Source organism: Alosa alosa, chromosome 11, assembly GCF_017589495.1.
Source record: "Alosa alosa isolate M-15738 ecotype Scorff River chromosome 11, AALO_Geno_1.1, whole genome shotgun sequence".
NCBI classification, from domain to species: Eukaryota; Metazoa; Chordata; class Actinopteri; order Clupeiformes; family Clupeidae; genus Alosa; species Alosa alosa.
Window position 1 is genome coordinate 33,146,276 of NC_063199.1, and position 23,119 is coordinate 33,169,394.

At 45.0% G+C, this 23,119-nt stretch overlaps 1 protein-coding gene across 1 annotated transcript; it reads right to left on the reverse strand.

Moving 5' to 3' along the window:
- Positions 1-862: 862 nt before the first annotated feature.
- Positions 863-22,835, reverse strand: ighmbp2 (immunoglobulin mu DNA binding protein 2). The gene is made up of 16 exons (XM_048256437.1): positions 22,550-22,835; positions 22,199-22,293; positions 21,790-21,959; positions 20,532-20,727; positions 20,188-20,285; positions 19,726-19,889; positions 12,008-12,208; positions 11,000-11,147; positions 9,654-9,828; positions 8,630-8,812; positions 8,193-8,311; positions 7,922-8,016; positions 7,160-7,283; positions 5,569-6,501; positions 4,826-5,025; positions 863-1,144 (listed from the first exon to the last, which is right to left on the reverse strand). Exons 2-16 carry the CDS (start codon positions 22,273-22,275, stop codon positions 941-943), a joined length of 3,087 nt encoding a protein of 1,028 aa, XP_048112394.1. The 5' UTR covers positions 22,276-22,293; positions 22,550-22,835; the 3' UTR covers positions 863-940.
- Positions 22,836-23,119: the final 284 nt, after the last annotated feature.

Consider the following 23,119-nt stretch of genomic DNA (forward strand, 5'->3'; position numbering starts at 1 on the left):
AGTAATCCACTTTTAACTATTACTGTCATTACTATGGGTTATGCAAAAAGGTGTAATATGATACTGGTGTAATAATACTAACCAAACACAAACGGCCAACCTGTAAATAACCTACTGTATTATTGTCATTACTCCACGAGGACGCAGAGCCACAACTGCTATTCAAACCACAAGAGGAAATGATTATCTATGCTTGGTGCTACTTTTCCTGGGGACTTATGAACACAAGTGTACCAAAATCTTAAAGAGATATTCCACCATCTGGGGAATTACACTCATTTTCCACCTCCCCTTGAGTTAAACAATTGAGTTTTACCTTTCTCCAGTTCATCCAGTCGTTCTCTGAGTATGTGGATACCACTTTTAGCTCCAGCCTAGCATAGATCATTGAATCAGATTAGACCATTAGCATCTCGCCTGCTAGCACCACGTTTAAAAGTGACTAAGATTTCCGGTAATTTTCCTAAAACTTGTCTCCTCTCAAGTTAGAAAGTGTAATAAGACCAGCGGGAAATGAAGCGGCGGTTTTCTAGGCTGATTTGAGACGGAACTCTCACTCAGGCGTAATAATCAGTCACTAAACAATTCGTCTGCTGTAGCTGAACCTTGTTGCTGGAGGTTAGCCTATGGGGACTATTTTCAGGTGCTGCATGATATCATTGTGCTGCTGCGCCCATGGTGTTCCTTGATTATTATGCTGGAATGAGCGTATAATTCTATGTCAAATCACCCACGTGGACACGAATATGGTATTATCGTCTTGCCTCGTCACCTCTTTTCTCTTATCGTGGCACAGATGTGAGTGTGTGTGTGTGTGTATGAATTTTAGTTGAGATTGGCATGAGACCCAGCACGGACTCTATACACTAAAAATAACTGATTTAATAACTCGTGTCTTTGTACACAGCAGCCACACACATGCAAACGTCCCAAAAGCTCCTCATCGTTGAGGCTCCTTCTCTTTGACTTTAGTTTTCCTCTGACTAGACATGTCTTTGAGCTTGGAGTCTAGTTTCCTCTGCAGGTAGGCCTTCTTGTTGGGGTCCATGGACTTGTCCTTCTGTCCACTGCCGGCGTACAGCACCCCCTCTTTGCTGATGCGCATGCGTGCGTGGGCCTTGGCCTGGTCCCCACAGCCGTGGACCTGGAACACAAGTGTGTGGAGCCGCAGGTCACTTAAAGACACGGGAGACAGTGGTCAAGTGTGTGTCACCGCCCTGGTTAAGGACACGGGAGAGAGTGGTCAACTCAGGTGTGTCACCGCCCTGGTTAAGGACATGGGAGAGAGTGGTCAAGTGTGTGTCACCGCCCTGGTTAACTCATTGAGTGCCAAAAACTTAATATTACGTTTTTCCTTCCCATGCGTTGAGTGCCAAAAACGTTATATTACGTTTTTAGCTTCTTTTTTTTAATTACGAAACTAGACACTCTAACACACCTTATATGTGATTTTGGAACTCTGTAATGAATGGAAATGAAATATATGATGATTGAAAACTCATAACTCAGTTGCCGCTCAGTTGCGGGTCGAATCAGTGACGCATGCACGTCAGCTCAAAACCAGGCCATTTTCGTGGGTCTATCACTAGGTGGCAGTCTCGCCAGGTCACTTCCCGGAAACTGGGTGGGCAGCTTTAGGTTCTTAGGGACCATAGTCTCATCCTCTATGAAATGGGGAGACAAGCTGAGCTGTGTCATGAGCAAAGCCCACCAGAGGCTCTTTTTTCTCCGGCAGCTGAGAAAATATGGGGTGGCCTGCAAGGGGATGCTGCAATTCTATCGCGCCACTATTGAGAGTACTCTCTCCTTCTCTATTACTGTCTGGTATGGAAATGCCACTGTTCAGAACAGCTACAGCTAGACAGAATAGTTCACACGGCCGAGAAGATCATACTGTAGGTTGCAAACTCACCCCCTTAGCAGAAATTTACAAGGCCCACATGCAACGCAAGGGCATGAAAATCCTGCTGGATGCAACTCATCCTGCTAACCACCTCCTTAAGATCCTCCCATCAGGTAGAAGGCTGAGGGCTATTAACACAAAGACCTCCCGCTTTTAAATAGCACATACTGTAGTGTGATCAGATTTTTAAATAACTCCCCATCCTTGCACCAATACCTTATGGAAGCAGATCAAGCCAGCATAGGTCTTGGATAGTGTGTTTTTGCTCTTTTTTTTGTGTGTGTTTTAAATTGTATTCATGCTATATGCCACAGGACTATACAGTATATTTATTTTATTTATTGTCATCATCACCCTGTGACATTTGCACTTTTGGAAGTGAACTTAAATCCTGAACTTTGGGTAAACTTCCACTAAAATGTCAACTGCCACTTTTGACTCTTGCCTATGTAGGGACGAGCCATGGATGAATGTACTATGTCTGATGTCTATGTCTATGTCTTTGGCTCCTTATCCTTGTCTGGTGTCGCCTTGTCTGTTGTACTGTAGAGCAGCAAATTCCTAACAACTTCTGTTGTATGGCAATTAAAGTATTGAATCTTGAATCTTTACAGGCAACACTTCATATTTCATGAAAGACGTTATATCTCCATTTCTAGAAATAAAACAGCGATGAAATTTTGATGAAAATTAGCCACTGTTTAGCTTGCGATTTCTCAGGAACAGAAGCGTGTAGAAATACACGGTTTGCACCCACTGAGAGCTTAAAGTCTCACCTTTTAAACGAGCCATTGTATGTGTTCATAGCTATAACACAGAATATGCTGTGGCTGTACAAAAATCATCAACAATGGTCTAGATTGCTGGCACTCTAGGACAAAGCTTCCGAAAACAGCTTGGCATTCAATGAGTTAAGGACATGGGAGAGAGTGGTCAACTCAGGTGTGTCACCGCCCTGGTTAAGGACACGGGAGAGAGTGGTCAACTCAGGTGTGTCACCGCCCTGGTTAAGGACACGGGAGAGAGTGGTCAACTCAGGTGTGTCACCACCCTGGTTATGGAATGCATGTAACGTTTTGTTTACAGCTGGCAATGGTTGCTAAGGAAAGAGAAGTTGCACTTTTAGCCAAAAACTGCCATAAACTTTGGCTCAAATGGTCAAAAACAGTAAAAATAAATGGTTTTAATTGATTGAATTAATTAATTTTAATCAAGAGAGAGAACAGTGTTCTGAACCCAGACACCGTCAGTGGGCTTTGCTCCCTTAAACATAATGAAGTTCCAGGCGCGCGGGAACCTATTTTTGACCAGGGGTGCTGAATAACAAAAATAATGGATGTCCGACGATTTCTCCCCTCCTGGACATGTTTCGGGATTTTGACTGCTAAATACATCATTTCAGTGCGGTGTCTTGGTGATAGAGAAAGTTTTAGGGATCAATAAAGTATATCTATCTATCTATCTATCTATCTTCGTCCTGGGCAGCCACAAATTCCAATGTTCCGACAGCACCGACTCCACTGCACCCACCCTAACCCCACAGAAGACTTGACATCATTAGCCTATTTCAGTATAGCTAAGGACAATTACTTTTCTGATGGTCAAAACCACACCAGAGATGTTTGGCTTTAAATATAGGCTAATAATCATGATCTCGCAAATAATTGCTGAATAGCCTAAAGTGTGTCGTCTCCACAGCAAGAATGTGTCCTAATAATTTCTATCTTAGGGACTAGTGAAATGATTTCACAAGCTATAATTTATTAATTTTGCAAAACTGTACAACACAATTAAAGTTTCTTTCCGGCTTATCATGCTTTTTGAGCGTGTAAATCACATAGAATATGTAGGCCTATATCAATCGTCGGCCTAGCCTACACACTTGATCGCTATCACCAGAGCCCGTTTACAAATTAGACATTCTCTGGCTATCACATAGCTGAAACCACGCTACGGTTCTTACAGTAGCCTAACTGACTCACGTTCACGTTGATCTCTATAACTGTTAATTTTTAGTAGCCTATATTCCAACCAATCCATAACCCTTTTTTGCTATTTGACTCATAATTTCACATACACAAATATAAATAATGTCAGACAGCGAATTAGTAATTATTTAAAAATATATATAACAAATTTAAAAAATCTATCTCCTGCCAGCAGGGGGTGCTGCAGCACCCTCAGCACCCCCCTTCCCGCGCCCTTGTGAAGTTCTAAACTTCACTACGTCAGACACCGCCAGTGAGCATTGGCCTTCATGCATCTTTCCTCTTTTGGGTTAAAATGGTTCCAAATGTTCCAAACTGACAGTTGTGCACTAAGCAGTGAAATTATACACTCCAATGCCTGGCAGCAAAAGCTGTTTCTAGATGGTCTGTGTAAAGACTGACCCTGAGCACCTGAGCATCTGACCCTTGAGCATGTGACCCTTGAGCACCTGAGCATGTGACCCTTGAGCACCTGAGCACGTGACCCTTGAGGACCTGACCCTTGAGCACCTGACCCTTGAGCATGTGACCCTTGAGCATGTGACCCTTGAGCACGAGACCCTTGAGCACCTAAGCACCTGACCCTTGAGCATGTGACCCTTGAGCACCTGACCCTGAGCATGTGACCCTTGATCACCTGACCCTTGAGCATGTGACCCTTGAGCACCTGAGCACCTGACCCCTGAGCATCTGACCCTTGAGCACCTGACCCTGAGCACGTGACCCTTGAGCACCTGAGCACGTGACCCTTGAGCAAGTGACCCTTGAGCACCTGACCCTGAGCATGTGACCCTTGAGCACCTGAGCACCTGACCGTTGAGCACGTGACCCTTGAGCACGTGACCCTTGAGCACGTGACCCTTGGGCACCTGAGCACCTGACCCTTGAGCACGTGACCCTTGAGCACCTGAGCACCTGACCCTTGAGCACTCACCTCGGGGATGTGGTGGCTGAGGCAGAACTGCCTGTTGCAGTGGATGCAGAGCTGTCCTAGCGTTAGCACGCTAGCTTTGCACTTCACGAAGCCACACACACGCTCAGCCTTCACCACCGCGTCAATCAGTGTGTCAAAGTCACTGTCTGCAGTAGCGGCCGCCGCAATGTCCGTAGCGCCTGCTTTCGTGCAGTTCTTACCTGAGAAGAGAGAACAAACACACACACACACACACACACACACACACACACAGTGGGTTAAGGCTACTGATTGAGGATTCCACAGCGACAGTAAAACAAAACAGGCCAATCCCAACAGTAAGGTTAGACTCCCATTGTTGGACTAGAATATGAATGTTTTGTGCTGTTATGACAAAAAAATATCCTGCTGCAAATACAGTTTATTCCATCTATTAATCACTAGATTACAGTATTCCAAACTGACAGTGGTAAACTACTGGTGAGGATGACAGAAATAATTCATACACAGACACAGACACACACACACACACATACACACACACACACACACACAGATGCACACACATACACACACACAGACACACAGACACACAGATACACACACACAGATACACAGATACACACACACAGACACAGACACACACACACACATACAGACACACACACACAGACACACACACACACACACACACACACACACACACACACACACACACACACACACACACACACACACAGTGATATATCTGAGTTGTGGCTGACCCTTGGCTGCTCCTTTTCCCTTCCTGCCCTGCTGGCTCCTCCCTGCTGTGGCTGCTATGGCTGCTATGGCCGCCCTCTGCTGCTGCTGCTGCTGCTGGGTCAGCTGGGTTAGCTTGGCCTTCTCCTCCCTCTTCTGCTGCTCCCTCCGCATGCGCTCCAGGTGCAGGCTCTTCAGGTCCACACCCCCTGCAGCTGCTGCCCCCTGCTGGTCAGGGGGAGTAACTACATCAGTCGGTCGGTCCAGCTGTGGTTCTGGTTCCCCTGTCCCCTCTGAGGAGGGTTCCTGTGGCCCGGCCGGTGATGTGGCGGTCACGGTGATGTGGCGGTCCTTGCCCTCGCCCTGGCTCTCGTGGTTGAGCCCGAGTTCCTCCGCGATCTGGTGAACGAGCAGGCGGTCGTGAGAGTTCAGGGATGCGGGGAAGCGCAGCTCAGTCTGGCCCACGTCCCGCACAAAGTTCTGGATCCGCTGCCGGATCTCGTCCTGCTTCCTCTGCTCCTGGGCCTGGTCTTGGTTCTGCTTCTGGTCCTGGTTCCCATCTCCGGGCCTGCCAGAACTGCTGAGGGGCTTTGAGCCTGGAGCCTTCCCCGGGGGGTCCCTTCCTTTAGGCTTGGCCCCAGCCTCTTGCCTCCTCCCCTGCTCCCCTTTCGTCTCCTTGCCCCTCCCCTGGCCTGGCTCCCCTTTGTCCCTCTGCTTAGCTGACGGGGGCTGTTTGGAGCCCTCTTTGGGGTCGCGGGTGTAGTTCTGGGGCACCACGTCCTCTAGGTACTCGAAGGCGGTGCGCATCTCGCCGTGCTCCGTCATGTAGTCCACCAGTGACTTGAGGAAGTCGTGGTTCCGTACCGTCTGAGAGTCGCACACCACCGTGAGCTGGCGCCGCGCTCGAGTCACGGCCACGTTGATTCTTCTGTCCTCGGCCAAAAAGCCAACCTCACCTAGGAGAGAGCCAAGACGCACCACATCATCACATCATCACAGCAGTAAGGCTAGGAGAGAGCCAAGACGCACCACATCATCACATCATCACAGCAGTAAGGCTAGGAGAGAGCCAAGACGCACCACATCATCACAGCAGTAAGGCTAGGAGAGAGCCAAGACGCACGACATCATCACAGCAGTAAGGCTAGGAGAGAGCCAAGACGCACCACATCATCACAGCAGTAAAACAGCCAACCTCAGCTAGGAGAGAGCCAAGACGCACCACATCATCACAGCAGTAAAACAGCCAACCTCAGCTAGGAGAGAGCCAAGACGCACAACAGGGCTTTCATCACAGCAGTAAAACAGGGGAATAAGGCGGGGAGCACATTAGCCAGCGGCAAGCGGCAGGTTTGGTTCAACTTTCAAAGCGCAACGCAAGCGTATTCAATTGACAGACCGTTTGTGTTGCTTAGGAACGAGATAAAACTTATTATGGTCTGAGCGTTGCGTTACGTTTGCCGCTGCCGCTTGCCGATGTGATCCTCGCCTAAGCATCCCTACATGCAAAGAGCTATACAGCTCTACTACGTGCTAATGAATGAATGTTTAAGCAGAGTTAGGGTGACCCCTGGTCAGGACATTGCATTGTACATCTGGTACTCTCCCACTCACCCTTTCTGTTGGATCTGACCAGGGACAACACCACGGCCTCTTTCTCTCTGCCCTGGAAACCGTCCACTGACTTGATCTCCAGCTCCGGGTGCGTCTGGGAGAGCCTCTGTCTGAGAAGGTCAACCTGACACGCACAGGAGAAGGGTTGGCATGCTTCTAGTTATTATTATTCATATCTGCACGATATCTTCACACGAGTGAGAATTAAAGATCCGGCTGGTCATTTTTTTTAGCTTTGCACAATAGATGTTAGATATGATTTTCTTCCTGTGTTTTGATTTTATTCACGGTTTCACATTTACGAAAATATCCTTTTCCTGTCTGTCTTTGAGTGTTGTACAATTGCAGTAGTAGATTTATGGGCATCCACTAGGCCTTCTCTCTGATAAGTAACACGGGGCACATTAATGGGCATCCACTAGTTTTCTCTCTGATAAGTAACACAGGGCACATTAATGGGCATCCACTAGGCCTTCTCTCTGATATGTAACACAGGGCACTTTCTATCAGCACTGCGGGGATTCCCCTGGGGCGGACGTAACGCCACAATGGGACACTCACTGCTTGTGCGTCTACAGAGACTGGTTGCTGACCCCTGTATTGACCCTACAGGATGTGTCCTGAGGTGGAGAGGAAGGCTGAAGGGTGTGTCTAGTGCCTTACTACTCGACTTACAAACTGTCCTGTCTCCAGGAAAAGCACCATAAATAGCCAGTTTTAACCAGCACGCTTGTATTCAGGAGTAAAGAGCAGCTGCTTTACCTGAAGATTGTACGGAGCTATCACAGCGATGTCTTTGGCTTTCAGGCCGGCTTCAGTCAAGGCTTTGATATGCAGAGCTACAATATCGGCCTCTCCTGTAGGGGGTTAGGATCAAGACATTTAACACACTTACAACTCATCAACTCAACACATGCTTTAGTGAGAGGAGTGTCCAAACTATAAAGTGATTACTGGAAAGATTCAATGTTGCTGACTCCATCAGGAGTCAGTTTTTACAATTGCTCTGAATAAGAGAGTTCAGACAGCGCACCTTGGTTTCCCTTGGACAGTTCATCGGTGTCCTCCATCTCGTGGAGGCCACAGCCGGCCGTGTCTATGAGCAGCAGTGGCCGGCTGGTGTCCTCCACATTAGCCACACCTGGCAGATCCCTGGGTGGAAAAAAAACTAACTTTGAAGAAATGAAGGAGCAATCGTGTAGGGGCTGAACTGTAGGGGTGCCTGGTGCCTGTACAACTAACTAGATCTCATGAAGAACACACATACACACACAAACACACACACACACAGACAAGGAGGATGACATGAATATAAAAACAGATGTGACTAGATAAACCATCGGGACAGAGTTGTGAGTTTCGCAACAAATTGCAGCATTTGCGGTGAACTAATCACACTCGTTCAAATAGTGATTTTGATGAAAAATGGCTTCATTGTGCAGCCGTAGCGCGGCGGCTCTCTTCTCTCACCTGAGCAGGTGCTTGTCCACGGAGGCGTGTGCGGTCAGCCGGCCCTGGTACATCTGGTCGGAGGCCCACTGCATGATGGCGCTGTTCATGCGGTACTGGACCGTCAGCATCCGGACCACCCCAGCACCATACCGCTGGATGACCCGCTCCATCAGGCTCACCGACAGACCCTTAGAGGCCGCCCTGACACACACACACACACACAAACAGATACACACGACACACACACACACACAGACACACACACACACACACACACACACACACACACACACGCACACAGACACAAACAAACAAACACACACACACACACACACACACACACGCACACAGACACAAAGACACACACACACACACATGCATGCACGCACACACACACACACACACACACACACACACACACACACCACACACACACACACGCACGCACGCACACACACACACACACACACACACACACACACACAGACACAAACACACACACGCGCACATAGACACACACACACACACAGACACACACATGCATGCATGCATGCACACACACACACACACACACACACACACACACACGCGCATGCCACACACACACACGCACACACACACACGCCACACACACACACACACACACACACACACACACACAGACACAAACACACATGCACACACACGCGCACATAGACACACACACACACAGACACACACGCGCACGCGCACGCACACACACACACAGACACACACACACACACACACACACAAAATAATTGATTATTATCAACAATGACTAATTCCAATTCCAATTCCATCAACAAGAATGTATTAAAAATGCCATAAACCGTAAATAGAAACAAAAGGTCAAAAAGTACATCAACTAAACATTTGTTTTCATCCAAAGTCATTTAGAGTACGTCATCTTTACACTTTACACTTACTCACTTGTGGGACTTGATGGTGGGTACGGTGGTGAGGTGGAGGCAGGGTGTTTGTGTGTGTGTGTGTGTGTGTGTGTGTGTGTGGCCTTACTCACTTGTGGGACTTGATGGTGGGGGGCAGCTGCTTGTAGTCGCCGGCCAGGATGGCCTTGCGGCCGTTGAGCAGGGGGATCCAGCAGCTGGCCTCCAGCGCCTGGCCGCACTCATCGATCACCACCACGTCGAAGTGGTCGGCTGGCAGCAGCTTCAGCGGGCCCTCAGCACTCGCTCCTGAGGGGAGATGGATATGACATGGGGGGTCAGTGAGGTTCATCAAGTGGGACAGGCTATCACAGACTGGCCAATAATAAATCCAGCGCTACAGTATATAGTATAGTATAAGTAGACATACTCTTTTGATCCCTATATAAGTATATAAGTAGATATACTCTTTTGATCCCTATATAAGTATATAAGTATAAGTAGATATACTCTTTTGATCCCTATATAAGTATATAAGTATAAGCATACATACTCTTTTGATCCCGTGTATAAGTATATAGTTTAAGTATATAGTATAAGTAGATATACTCTTTTGATCCCTATATAAGTATATAAGTATAAGCATACATACTCTTTTGATCCCGTGTATAAGTATATAAGTATAAGTAGATATACTCTTTTGATCCCTATATACCGGTAAGTATATAAGTATAAGTAGATATATTCTTTTGATCCCGTGAGGGAAATTTGGTCTCTGCTTTTATCCCAATCCGTGAATTAGTGAAACACACTCAGCACACAGTGAACACACAGTGAGGTGAAGCACACACTAATCCCGGCGCAGTGAGCTGCTTGCAACAACAGCAGCGCTCAGGGAGCAGTGAGGGGTTAGGTGCCTTGCTCAAGGGCACTTCAGCCGTGCCTACTGGTCGGAGTTCGAACCGGCAACCCTCCGTTTACAAGTCTGAAGCGCTAACCAGTAGGCCACGGCTGCCTACTAAGTGACGAGTGGTAAAGTAGCAGTGTCCTATTGCTACATAATTGACAAACTGCACACGTGTCAAGCATTCCTTCCAGACAACAAACAGACATGGATCCGGAGACATTACATTACATTACATTTGGCTGACGCTTTTTTTTGCCAAAGCGACTAACAACATGGTCATAACCAGCACGCAACATTCAAATTGTACTGTGGGGGAGGACCAACTCAACGTCCCCCGTTTACGCTATACGACGTTATACGTTCTATATTATAGAAGTTAAGTTGTAAGTGATGTACAAGTGTGTGAGTGTGTGTGTGTGATGTAAATGTGTGTACGTGTGTGAGTGTGTGTGTGATGTAAATGTGTGTACATGTGTGTGTGTGTGTGTGTGTGATGTACATGTGTGTACGTGTGTGAGTGTGTGTGTGTGTGAAGTACATGTGTGTACATGAGTGTGTGTGTGTGTGTTGCACCTGTGTTGGTGGCCAGGACAACAGTGGCACCCTTGAGGATTTGCTTGGTGGAGTCGTCCTCTCTGCTCCTGAGCTCCTTCCTCAGCTCCCTGAGCTCCCTCTTCAGTGCAGCCCTGCTGCCTCGGTCCCGACTCCTCTTCATGTCACTCTAACACACACACACACACACACACACACACACACACACACACACACACACACACACACACACACACACATCACACCGACACACAGCAACCAACACACACACACACATCACCGACACACAGCAACCAACACACACACACATCACCCGACACACAGCAACCAACACACACACATCATCACCGACACACAGCAACCAACACACACACACACACACCATCACCACCGACACACAGCAACCAACACACACACACACACACCATCACCGACACACAGCAACCAACACACACACACACACCATCCACAGCACACACAGCAACACACACACACACACATCATCACCGACACACAGCAACCAACACACACACACACACATCACGACACACAGCAACACACACACACACACCATCACCGTCTCTGCCAGCTTGTCTGCCGTCTGAATGTTATGGCCATGTCCACTCATATTCATATGGGCTGCGCTCTTAAAGGGATATTCCACCATTTGGGGAAATACACTCCTTTTCCACCTCCTCTCTCCTATAAGCTAACGGTCAGATCTGATTCAATGAGCTGGAGCTAAAAGTGCTACGGTCAGACTCAGAGAACGGCTGGATGAACTGGGGAAAGGTACAACTCAACAGTTTAACTCAAGGGGAGGTGGAAAATGAGTGTAATTTCCCAGATGGTGGAATATCCCTTTAAGAGCGCATGCGGGGCCCATGTCCAGGTGAAACTTCCAATAAGTTTTAACAAATAAGAAATTGGAAAGTCATATATTTTGAAAGGCCATCATTGACCCCTTGAACTCCTTGTACAATATAAACATTTCTGTCCAACTGAAAAGACGCGCGTGCTGTCCCTTACTAGAGCCTTGTCCATGTCTCTGCGGATGTCTGCGATGATGTCCGTGGCGTCGCTGCGGGCGAGGATGGCGTCCAGGGAGTGCTGCTGGATGGTCTCCAGGAGACGGGCCGGGTGGCCCAGGCGCAGCACCTTGGCCTTGTTCTGCGCCAGCCGCTCCACCAGGTTGTCCACCGCCACGTTAGAGGGGGCACAGCACAGCACCTGGCACAGCGGGGCGAGAGCGGGCATCAGAGATCACACGTTAGAGATCACATGTTAGAGGGGCACAGCAGGGCGAGGGTGGGCATCAGAGACCACACGTCAGAGATCACACGTTAGAGATCACACGTTAGAGATCACACATCAGAGATCACACGTCAGAGATCACACGTTAGAGATCACACGTCAGAGATCACACGTCAGAGATCACACATCAGAGATCACACGTCAGAGATCACACATCAGAGATCACACGTTAGAGATCACACATCAGAGATCACACATCAGAGATCACACGTTAGAGGGGGCACAGCGGGGCGAGAGCGGGCATCAGAGATCACACGTTAGAAGGGCACAGCACAGCACCTGGCACAGCAGGGCGAGGGTGGGCATCAGAGATCACACGTGGGGTGTACTATAGCTTTACTATCGGTAAAAACAACCTGGGTGCATGTTTTTGTCACTTTTTTGTTTGTTACTTTTATGGTCACAAAATGTATTTCATAAATATTCTCAAATAAAATCACCTCTCCTCACTAGCACACAATTGCCCCTTCCTCATGTGTTTCCCAAGTAACAGCTGCACCATTACAGCCACACAGCTACATTCACCTCTTCACTAGCATATGCTTCCTCATGGGTTTCCTGGAGTAACAGCTTGCATCAGTACAACCACACAGCTAAATTCACCTCTTCACTAGGGAAGGGGAAAAAGGTGGTGGTGTGGCTTTGATTTCCTCTAACATTTTTAAGCATACTGAATGTTTGTTTGGAGACTTTAGGTCATTTGAATATTTAGCTGTGGTCATTAGAACAAACCACATTCTTGTTCTATCTATATATAGACCACCCAAACATAACCCTGACTTTCTCTCAGAGTTTTCAGAGTTGGTCTCCATGACAGTGGTCAAATATGACAAAGTCCTGCTACTAGGAGATTTTAACTTCCATGTTAATAAGATAGATAGATAGATAGATAGATACTTTATTGATCCCCAGGGGAAATTCAAGAAAATCCCTCAGACCGTAAAGCCATGGACTTTCTCGATTTAAAGGAGAATTCCGGTGTGATATTGACCTAAAGTGTATTGAAACATGATACCGAGTGTGAACGTATGTCTCATAGCCCATCTCGGCTGTATCGGATCATGCATGCGTCTCCTTTACTGTCCCTGTTCACATGCGATGGAAGGATCACCGCCCCGATATCCATAACTCTCGCCGCATTGACAATAACGCCAAGTGTTTATTAGCTGAGTGGCTGCCTAACATTATATCCTGTTGTTCAAATACATCATCTCTTGATGAGTTAACAGACAATCTAAACATTGCACTGATCCAGGCGATCGACTGCGCTGCTCCCCTGATGTCACGAAAGCGCACTCGCACAAAATCAGTGCCATGGTTTACAGCAAACACTCGTGCGCTGAAAAGGACCTGCAGAAAGTTGGAGCGCAAATGGCAAGTGTCAAAACTTGAAACTGACCGGTCGGCCTGGGCAGCTAGTTTTAATAAGTATAAAGACTCCCTTTATGCTACAAGAGCAACATATTTCTCAAACCTGATTAACTCTAACAAAAACAACCCTATGTTTCTGTTTGATACTGTCAGCAAACTCACAAGATCACATGCCCCCGTCTCTAGCACAGAATTCACTGCTGACGATTTCATGACCTTTTTAATGTCAAAAATTGATTTGATTAGAGAGAAAATTGACACTATTACAGATGTCTCAGACACTACAGATATTGATGGATTAGCTCTGCATTCCGACTGTGTTTTCTCTCAGTTTGAATCAGTCTCTTTGGATGCCTTTACAATTATAGTGAAAATATCAAAGCCTACAACCTGCCAGTTGGACCCAATACCATCTGCTTTGTGTAAAGAGTTGCTCCCTGTCCTAAGTAGTGCTTATCACCTCATTATTAATAAGTCACTCACTCTTGGCATTGTTCCAAAGGCCTTCAAGTCAGCAGTAATTATACCACTGCTCAAAAAGCCAAACATGGACCCAGAAATCCTGCAGAACTACAGACCCGTATCCAACTTGCCCTTCATGTCTAAAGTTCTTGAGTGGGCTGTTGGGGAACAACTCACGGCCCACTTATCTCACAATTCTCTATTTAAGAAACTTCAGTCTGGATTCCAGGCTGTTTACTCCACAGAGACGGCTTTGACTAGAGTCACTAATGAGTATCCCTCCTGCTTCTTCTTGACCTGAGTGCAGCCTTTGACACGATTGATCATAGTATACTTCTTAGGCGTCTTGAGAATCTCATTGGAATCAACGGGTCAGTTCTTTCTTGGTTTTACTCTTATCTATCAAACAGTACCCAGTGTGTAACCTTCAACAACACCAACTCTGAACAGTGTGATGTAAAATGTGGTGTACCTCAGGGGTCTGTACTTGGCCCTATGCTTTTCTCCATTTATATACTACCACTAGGCACCATAATTAGCAAGTTTGGTGTGAACTTTCACTGTTATGCTGATGATACTCAACTGTATGTTCCTGTGCTGCAAAATGACAATTCTACACAATTGAAATTGCAAACATGTCTGATTGAAATTAAGAAATGGATGTGTATGAACTTGCTATTGTTAAATGCTGACAAAACTGAGCTGCTCATAGTGAGACCAACTAGGAGTAATAACCTGCCGGATGATCTGTCTGTAAAAATTGACAACTGCATTATCTCTGAGAGCCCAACTGTTAAAAACCTTGGTGTTACATTTGACTCTAACCTTCACTCGACCCGCTTTCTACCATCTAGGCAATATTGCTAAGATTAGATCCATGTCGTCTCTCTGTGATGCCGAAACACTAATTCATGCGTTTGTGTTGTCAAGACTTGATTATTGCAATGCCTTATTCACTGGCCTCCCAGCAAGTACAACACGGAGTCTCCAACTTCTCCAGAACGCTGGAACTAGAGTCTTAATGAAAGTGAAGAAATACAGCCACATTACACCAGTCCTAGCTTCTCTTCACTGGCTGCCAATACAAGCCAGATCTGATTTTAAAATCCTTCTTTTAACATCCAAAGCCTTGTGTAATCTTGCACCTGTTTACCTGAGCGAGCTCCTTAAGCCCTACACACCATCATGTGCTCTGCGCTCTATGAGTGCTGGCCATCTGATTGTTCCTTCCGTAAAGAAGAAATCAGCTGGACACAGGTAATTTGCGTACCATGCACCTACCCTCTGGAATAGCCTCCCTTTACATGTCAGAAAATCTGGCTCTGTGGACTGTTTTAAATCCAGACTAAAAACCTTTCTTTTTTCCCAACATTTTTGTCAACCACAAGCCCTTTGATCACCCTTGTCTCACGGACTCTGTTGCTTTATTGTTCCAGAGGATATGAACTGTCTTTACTGTCTTTTACAGTTTTTATTGTTGTTTATTGTATGTTTTGTTTTACTTATTTATTCGTTCATGTTTTTATTGCAATTGTTTTATTCCACTATACAATTTTAATTTTATAATTTTGTTTTCTCTTAATTTTATAATTGTTTAATTGTTTAAGTGTTTTGAGACCATGGCAATGGTGATATTACACTATAAATATCAATATATTGAAATTGAATTGAATATGCTGCCTGCATCTTATCTTGTTTTCTTGTTCTTGAGGTCCCCTTGAAAAGGAGATGTTACATCTCAAGGGGTTTCCTCTTAGCTAGGATGCAATTCATGAAAATTGGGCACTTCTGGATAAGTTTTTGATTTTTGGCAGGGTGTTAGGTATAGGCCTAAGGTTTTCAAAAATCCATGGATACAAGTTGGGTGGCCCCCTAGTGGCAGTTATCCATAAAATCCAAAATGGCCCCCTGAAAAAGAGAAAAGTTATATCTCAGCTTCCTTTAGTCTTAAATTGTTGTATAATGTATTTTCTCTACTTTGTTTGATACAAGGAATCAAATTTTGATATGTTCTGCTTATTTTAAGTCCATTTCTATGTAGTATTATAGCCATATTTAGCTCATAAACTGTCAATATCTGAAGTCACATTGAAATATTCAGGTCCCTAGACCCATATTTTTACCTCCAAGGTATGCTTTTCTTTGTTGATTGGACAGGTCACTATCACTATAGTGTCAAAAATCACATGTTGTGGGGGCTGTGGCACAACAGGCTACAGCTGTATCTGGGTCCAAGTGCCCACAGGGACCCAGGTTCGAATCCGACCTGCGGTCATGTCCCGGTCCCACCCCATCTCTCTCCTCCACTTACTTCCTGTCTCACTCTTCACTGTCCTATACAAATAAAGGCAAAAAGCCCAAAAAAATACTTAAAAAAAAAAAATCACATGTTGTGACCAAAAGGACCATTGTTGAGGCCTTAAATAAGCACAACTTCAGAACTATGCCACAGTGAAAAGTTATATTAGGCTTTTCACCATGTTACGGATCAATATTACATTTTAGTCAAATAACACAAAAAAACAATTCATCCTTAAACATCATGTATTTATTCAAGATTTTTGGTTTCACTCTTCATCATTACAGCCTCCCTCACACTTGCACAATGTGGTACAGCAAAGTCCAGCTCAGTGGCACTTACAGTTGCCCATACAGGCAACCACACAGCCACAGTTGAGGAGGAGTGAGCATCCCTTGCTGGCATCTTCCAGATCTGTCCAATATGGCACCCAGACTTTGGTTCTGTCATTCCATTCCCAACCCCACTCACTGGGGTCTGGAATCTCTGGAGTTTTGGAGAGGGACTAACCTGACTCCACCAGATGGATTGCTTCGTATTTGCTCCGCATATCCATCTGGGAACTTTTCGTTGGAGAACGTTTGGAAAAGGGGCGAAAATACTGGTTAGCTGATTGGATAAAACATCTGTCTATCACCACCTATGTTGGTCGGTCCAAATCAACCAATCAGAAAAACGAAGCGTTCTTCTAATGCCATCTTTTAACATAGAAGTTAGATAAGTAGCTAACGTGAATGTTTTTAAACTGTTTAAAACTGTTGTATGTGACATGAACCTCATCAACGACAATTCATGGGTTTCATCAGGTCCCTTTCCACAGGTGTATAAAATCAAGCACCTTGATTATCAATGCAGACTGCATGGTGCTTGATTAATACACCTGTGAAAAGGGACCTGATGAAACCCATGAATCCCCCACCAAGTTTTCATGGTAGGCTACACGTCTGAAGAAAGCATATTCCTTCTCGTTAAGTAACTAAGATTCAGTGCTACCAAACACTAACTTGAATTGGCCGTGGAGGATGTCTGTGTCCTTCATTCCTCCCAGCTACATTGCAGAGACTCCTAGCTTTCCCAGGAATACTAAAATATATTCGGATAAAACTTCAGCGATAGCTATGCTCATCTCATCCGTGGAAATTACCATGTTGTTTAGATTGAACGGTAGCTTCGTTCGTCACACCTAAACCGCCTCCTCCAACCAACGCTGATTGGACGTTAGTTTGGCAAACTGCTCCAAATTTTCTTTATCGGAGAGATGCCAGACTGATCTGTGAGTGAAAATCTGAAACTCGCGAGATCAGGATGGTCTCACGAGGCTAGAGTGGGACTGCTTCCAGACAAAAGCTGCAGCGTGCAGGGCACGCTTTCCATGCTGGAATAAGCCATGATGGGTCGGGGGGATTGAATCCAGGGATTTGAGGCCATGAGTGAAAAGAAGCTTCCAGGTTTCATTGACTGACTCGACACCGCAGTTCTTACTATACATGAGTACAGTCTAGCGTTTGAGAACTTGTATGTGCACTGATTCCAGTGTGAGGCTGGTTGGGTCTTGGGTGATCAGAATGAGGGTGCCGGTGACTTCTGGGTAAGCTGCCCACGCATTCCATGCTTTTTTTTGCCAATTCCATACATTGCTGATACAACGTCACATCATGTGAACGCGTAGAAGAGGGGCAGTGCTTGGCATTTTTGATGTCCCAGCATTTCTGAGATGTGGTGGATTGGAATATCTTTATATGCCTTCCCTGATCCAAATCCAATCCACAGCTCTGAGAGGCCTCAAGTCCCTGGATTCAATCCCCCCGACCCATCATGCCTTATTCCAGTGTGGAAAGCGTGCCCTGCACACTGCAGCTTTTGTCTGGAAGCAATCCCTCTCCAAAACTCCAGAGATTCCAGACCCCAGTGAGTGGGGTTGAGAATGGAATGACAGAACCAAAGTCTGGGTGCCATATTGGACAGATCTGGAAGATGCCAGCAAGGGATGCTCACTCCTCCTCAACTGTGGCTGTGTGGTTGCCTGTTAGGGCAACTGTAAGTGCCACTGAGCTGGACTTTGCTGTACCACATTGTGCAAGTGTGAGGGAGGCTGTACTAATAATGATGAAGAGTGAAACCAAAAATCTTTGAATAAATACATGATGTTTAAGCAAAGTCATTTTAGGCATGTCCCTCCACTCTGCGGCCATATTGCAACGCTTTTTGGGCACTCATCGGGCATCCATTTCGGCAGAAATGCACGTGCGCAAGGCTTCACGACACCAATCTTGCTCCAGCTGTGAGATCACAACACATGATTGGCACGATGTCTTCACAACACACCACATTATTGGCTCATTGTATTCACAACACAGCCCATGATTGGCTAAATGTATTCACATGTCAACATTTTGCCGCGGAAGGGGTGTGATTTGCGTAGACAACTGCCATATTGCCGTTACAAACTAAGCTCATGCATTTCTATGGAGGATTTTTTGAGTGCTCTGTCTCCTCATTAGAAAGTCTATGGTTTAAGTATGAATTGTTTTTTTTGTGTTATTTGACTAAAATATAATATTGATCCTTAACATGGTGAAAAGCCTAATATACTGTAACTTTTCACTGTGGCACAGTTCTGAATTTGTGTTTATTTAAGGCCTCAACAATGGTCCTTTTGGTCATAATCCATGTGATTTTTGACACTATAGTGATAATGACCTGTCCAATCAACAAAGAAAAGCATACCTTGGAGGTAAAATATGGGTCTAGGGACCTGAGTAATATTTCAATGTGACTTTTTCAGAGATATTGACAGTTTATGAGCTAAATATGACTATGATACTAGATTTAAATGGACTTAAAATAAGAAGAACATATCAATTGGATTCCTTGTATCAAACAAAGTAGAGAAAATACATTATACAACAATTTAAGACTAAAGGAAGCTGAGATATAACCTTTTTCTCTTTTTTGGTGGGGCCATTTTGGATTTTACGGATAACTGCCACTAGGGGGCCACCCCAACTTGTACCCATGGATTTTTTAAAACCTTAGGCCTATACCTAACACCCTGCCAAAAACCCTGCCAAAAACTTATCCAGAAGTGCCCAATCTTCATGATTTTTTACACATTCCTTCCCAGCTATCTTAATAAATTTGACACAAGTTTAGCAGCTCACATTGCAATCAAACAGCTAAATTCACCTCTTCACTAGCATATGCTGCCTGCATCTTATCTTGTTTCCTTATTTAGCAGCTCACATTAAACCACACAGCTGAATTCCCCTCTCTTCAGTGCCATATGTGGCCCCCTCCTCACCTTGTTTCCTTGTTTAACAGCTTGCAGGATCACCTCCACCACAGTGGTGGTCTTGCCCGTCCCTGGGGGCCCATGGATGACCGCCAGGTCCTTCTGCTTCAGGGCAAAGGTCACTGCCTCACGCTGAGACTCGTCCAGTCCAGTGTTATAAAACTCTAAATCATCTGATCAGTGGAAAACAGGTATACACATTTAGCTGAATCATGCATATTGGTCAATTTATTGCTGCTGGTATTAGTACATTTTTAATGCTTTGCATGTTGCCTTGGATAGACACCTAGGGGATATTACAGAGACATGGGTAAAATCATCCACAACAAACTGCCGTAACAGTGAGAACTACTCTGTTAAAATGATAGAACCATGACTATAAGCTGTCTAAACTATTACAGTTGACAAGTACACAAGGCCCACACGAGTCCTTGAGTGTGAGTTTGGAGAGTTTGGAGAGCTGGTTCTTACTCGGCTGGGAAAGCTCTGAGGGCTGAGAGTAGCCAAACAGGACACTGATGAGAAGAGAGGCTGGGCCACTGCCGTATCCATTCAACGTATTCAATGCACTGCAGACACAACAAGCAAGCACACAAACAAACAAACAAACAAACAAACAAATCAATAAACAAATACATAAATAAATAAAACAAAGGCATAAACAAATAAAATGAAGACCATAAAATGTCTCCTCTTTAATGATATTTTCCCAAGAGATCCTGCCAGTCATTCCCATAACATTACAATATTATTATAACAGATGAATAGATGGCAAATGCAATTCTAGCTGTTTGTCATCATAGCTGAACCCCCACCATGTTAGTCTCCTGTAGGTGACATCATTGGCCACCTTCATGATGTTAAAGAGTCCGTCGCTGTTCAGGTTGAGCCCATCCTGCGACTCATCAAACGCTACGGCGACGGAGGACTGGGTCACTCTGGTAACCACTCCTGTACCCAGTTGGGACCTCTGGCTGCACCCCTCCGCATCATACAGGCCCACTATGTCCCCTAGAGGACAGGGTGGAAGGGTATGAAAGGGTCATTTACAACATATGAGGACAGGACGAAAGGGTGTGAAAGGGTCATTTACAACATATGAGGACAGGACGGAAGGGTATGAAAGGGTCATTTACAACATATGAGGACAGAAGATAAAATAAATAAGGGGGAGTAATAAAATAAGGGTATATGGGCTGGCAAATAGTATTATTAAATATGATATAGGCTGGCAAATAGTATTATTAAATATGATATAGGCTGGCAAATAGGTGTAGTATTATTAAATATGATATAGGCTGGCAAATAGTATTATTAAATATGATATAGGCTGGCAAATAGTATTATTAAATGTGATATAGGCTGGCAAATAGTATTATTAAATGTGATATAGGCTGGCAAATAGGTGTAGTATTATTAAATATGATATAGGCTGGCAAATAGGTGTAGTATTATATAAATATGATAATAGGAGAAGTATTTTTAAATTAAACACCTGTGGACAGATATATTTGATCAGATCCCAACCTATTCCATCTCCGTTTACCATACATTATAAAAGGAACACAAGTTTGGTCTATTCAGACACAGCTTTCCACTCAGGCAAGTATGTTTTCATACAGTATACCATCAGCATTGTGCATATTAACTCATGCATGGGTAATTATTTGGTCTGTTTAGACTGCTGAGGTCTGGTGTCTGAAAGACTGAGGAGTGTCCATCCAGATCCTAAACACACAACACCTTTTAAACTGCACTATATGAGCTTGACATACTGCTCCTCCACACACACACACACACACACACACACACACACACACACACACACACACACACACACACTGCCTATTTATTCAATCTCGTTCATCTTTCTTTATCAATAGTTCAGGGATCCCTCAGGACATCACTGCAAAGGAAGAGGTTGAGCAACTAATGCCATTTCACTACATGGTTTAATCATCGTTGTGTACACACACAAATAAAATCCTTGAATCCTCTTTCCGTAAGCTAGATTTAGATTAATTCAAAATGTAAAATCTGACACACTTGGACCAAGTTGGCTGTGTGTCTCACCTGGACCAAAACTGTTGCTGGGCAGCACGGAAGCTCCAATACTCTTTCTGGGTTCGAAGATGATGAGCAGGCGGCCGTAGAGGCCTGTGCGCTGGCTGCCGATCTGCAGCTTCAGCAGGCACACACCTTTGTGCTGTAGATGCTTTAGAGAGACATTCTCCTGCAGAAGCCTGCAACAGAACAGCACAACTTTTAGTACAAGCCAGCAAATGTAAGCCAAAATTAAAAACATAACCACCATAAGTATACCCCAACTTGAACAGTGGTCAGGTTTATTTACAGGCACAGGACATAACAGAAGCACTTATTTTGTAATCATGTCGTGTAAGATGCTTTCACTTGGCTTTAATCTATAATCCACTAGGCTACTGACTCTGGAGCCCTTGCTCTACTTGTCTCAAACTCATACCTGGTTTCCTCGATCTCAGCTTCTCGCTCCTCCTGAAGGAGCTCCAACGTTTTGGAAACGAAGTCCTCCACTTCCATCACGGTCACCCTGGTGCGCTAAAACACAGCCAGGAGTGTCCACTGTTATACCATGTCATATTCACAACAGTAACGCTTCGTGTGTGTGTGTGTGTGTGTGAGAGAGAGAGAGAGAAGGCCTAGCTGTGTCTGTATGAGTGAGAACTGAACTGTCACAACACAAGACACAAGCCATCATTTCACACCCACCTCTATATGTTTCATTTATGAAGTACTACGCCAAGACATCGAGTGTAACGTTTTGTATGGACATCTATAAAGGGATGTCACTTACCTTTTCTAGTCGTGTGACAGCTAGAAGTGGTCACTGCCTGCCTGTCCCACAGTCAGACTGTTAAGTTAGCCAACTTAGCATGTCCCCCCACAGTTAGAGAGAAAATTAGACAGACCACAAACTATGGGCCGGCTTCTATCAAAGCCACTAGTAAGCAAAACAACTTAACAGGTAACCACTTTGAGAAAAATGTAATGACAACGTAAACATTTAGTTATTACTGATGCTAACTTCACTTAGCTATATCCATAGACAAAAATATCTCCATGCTGGTGCTGCGAGCTGCGCATGCGTGTAGTCGGCGACAGTCGATTTAACATTTTCAAAATAAAAGTAGAAAATACTATTCATGAGGCTACTAAAACTAGACGTAGACATTGGGAAATACAGTAGTCTACATTAACCTATTCACACACTGACTCATGAAGTCATTCTACGAAATGTAGGCTATACAAATCCAAATAGACCATCAACTGGGGAAGTGGACTTTTATTTAGATGCGTATCGTCGCCTTTTCATGCCAGAAAATATCAATATTCTCTTTGCTCAGATGTTCTTATAAATAACTCA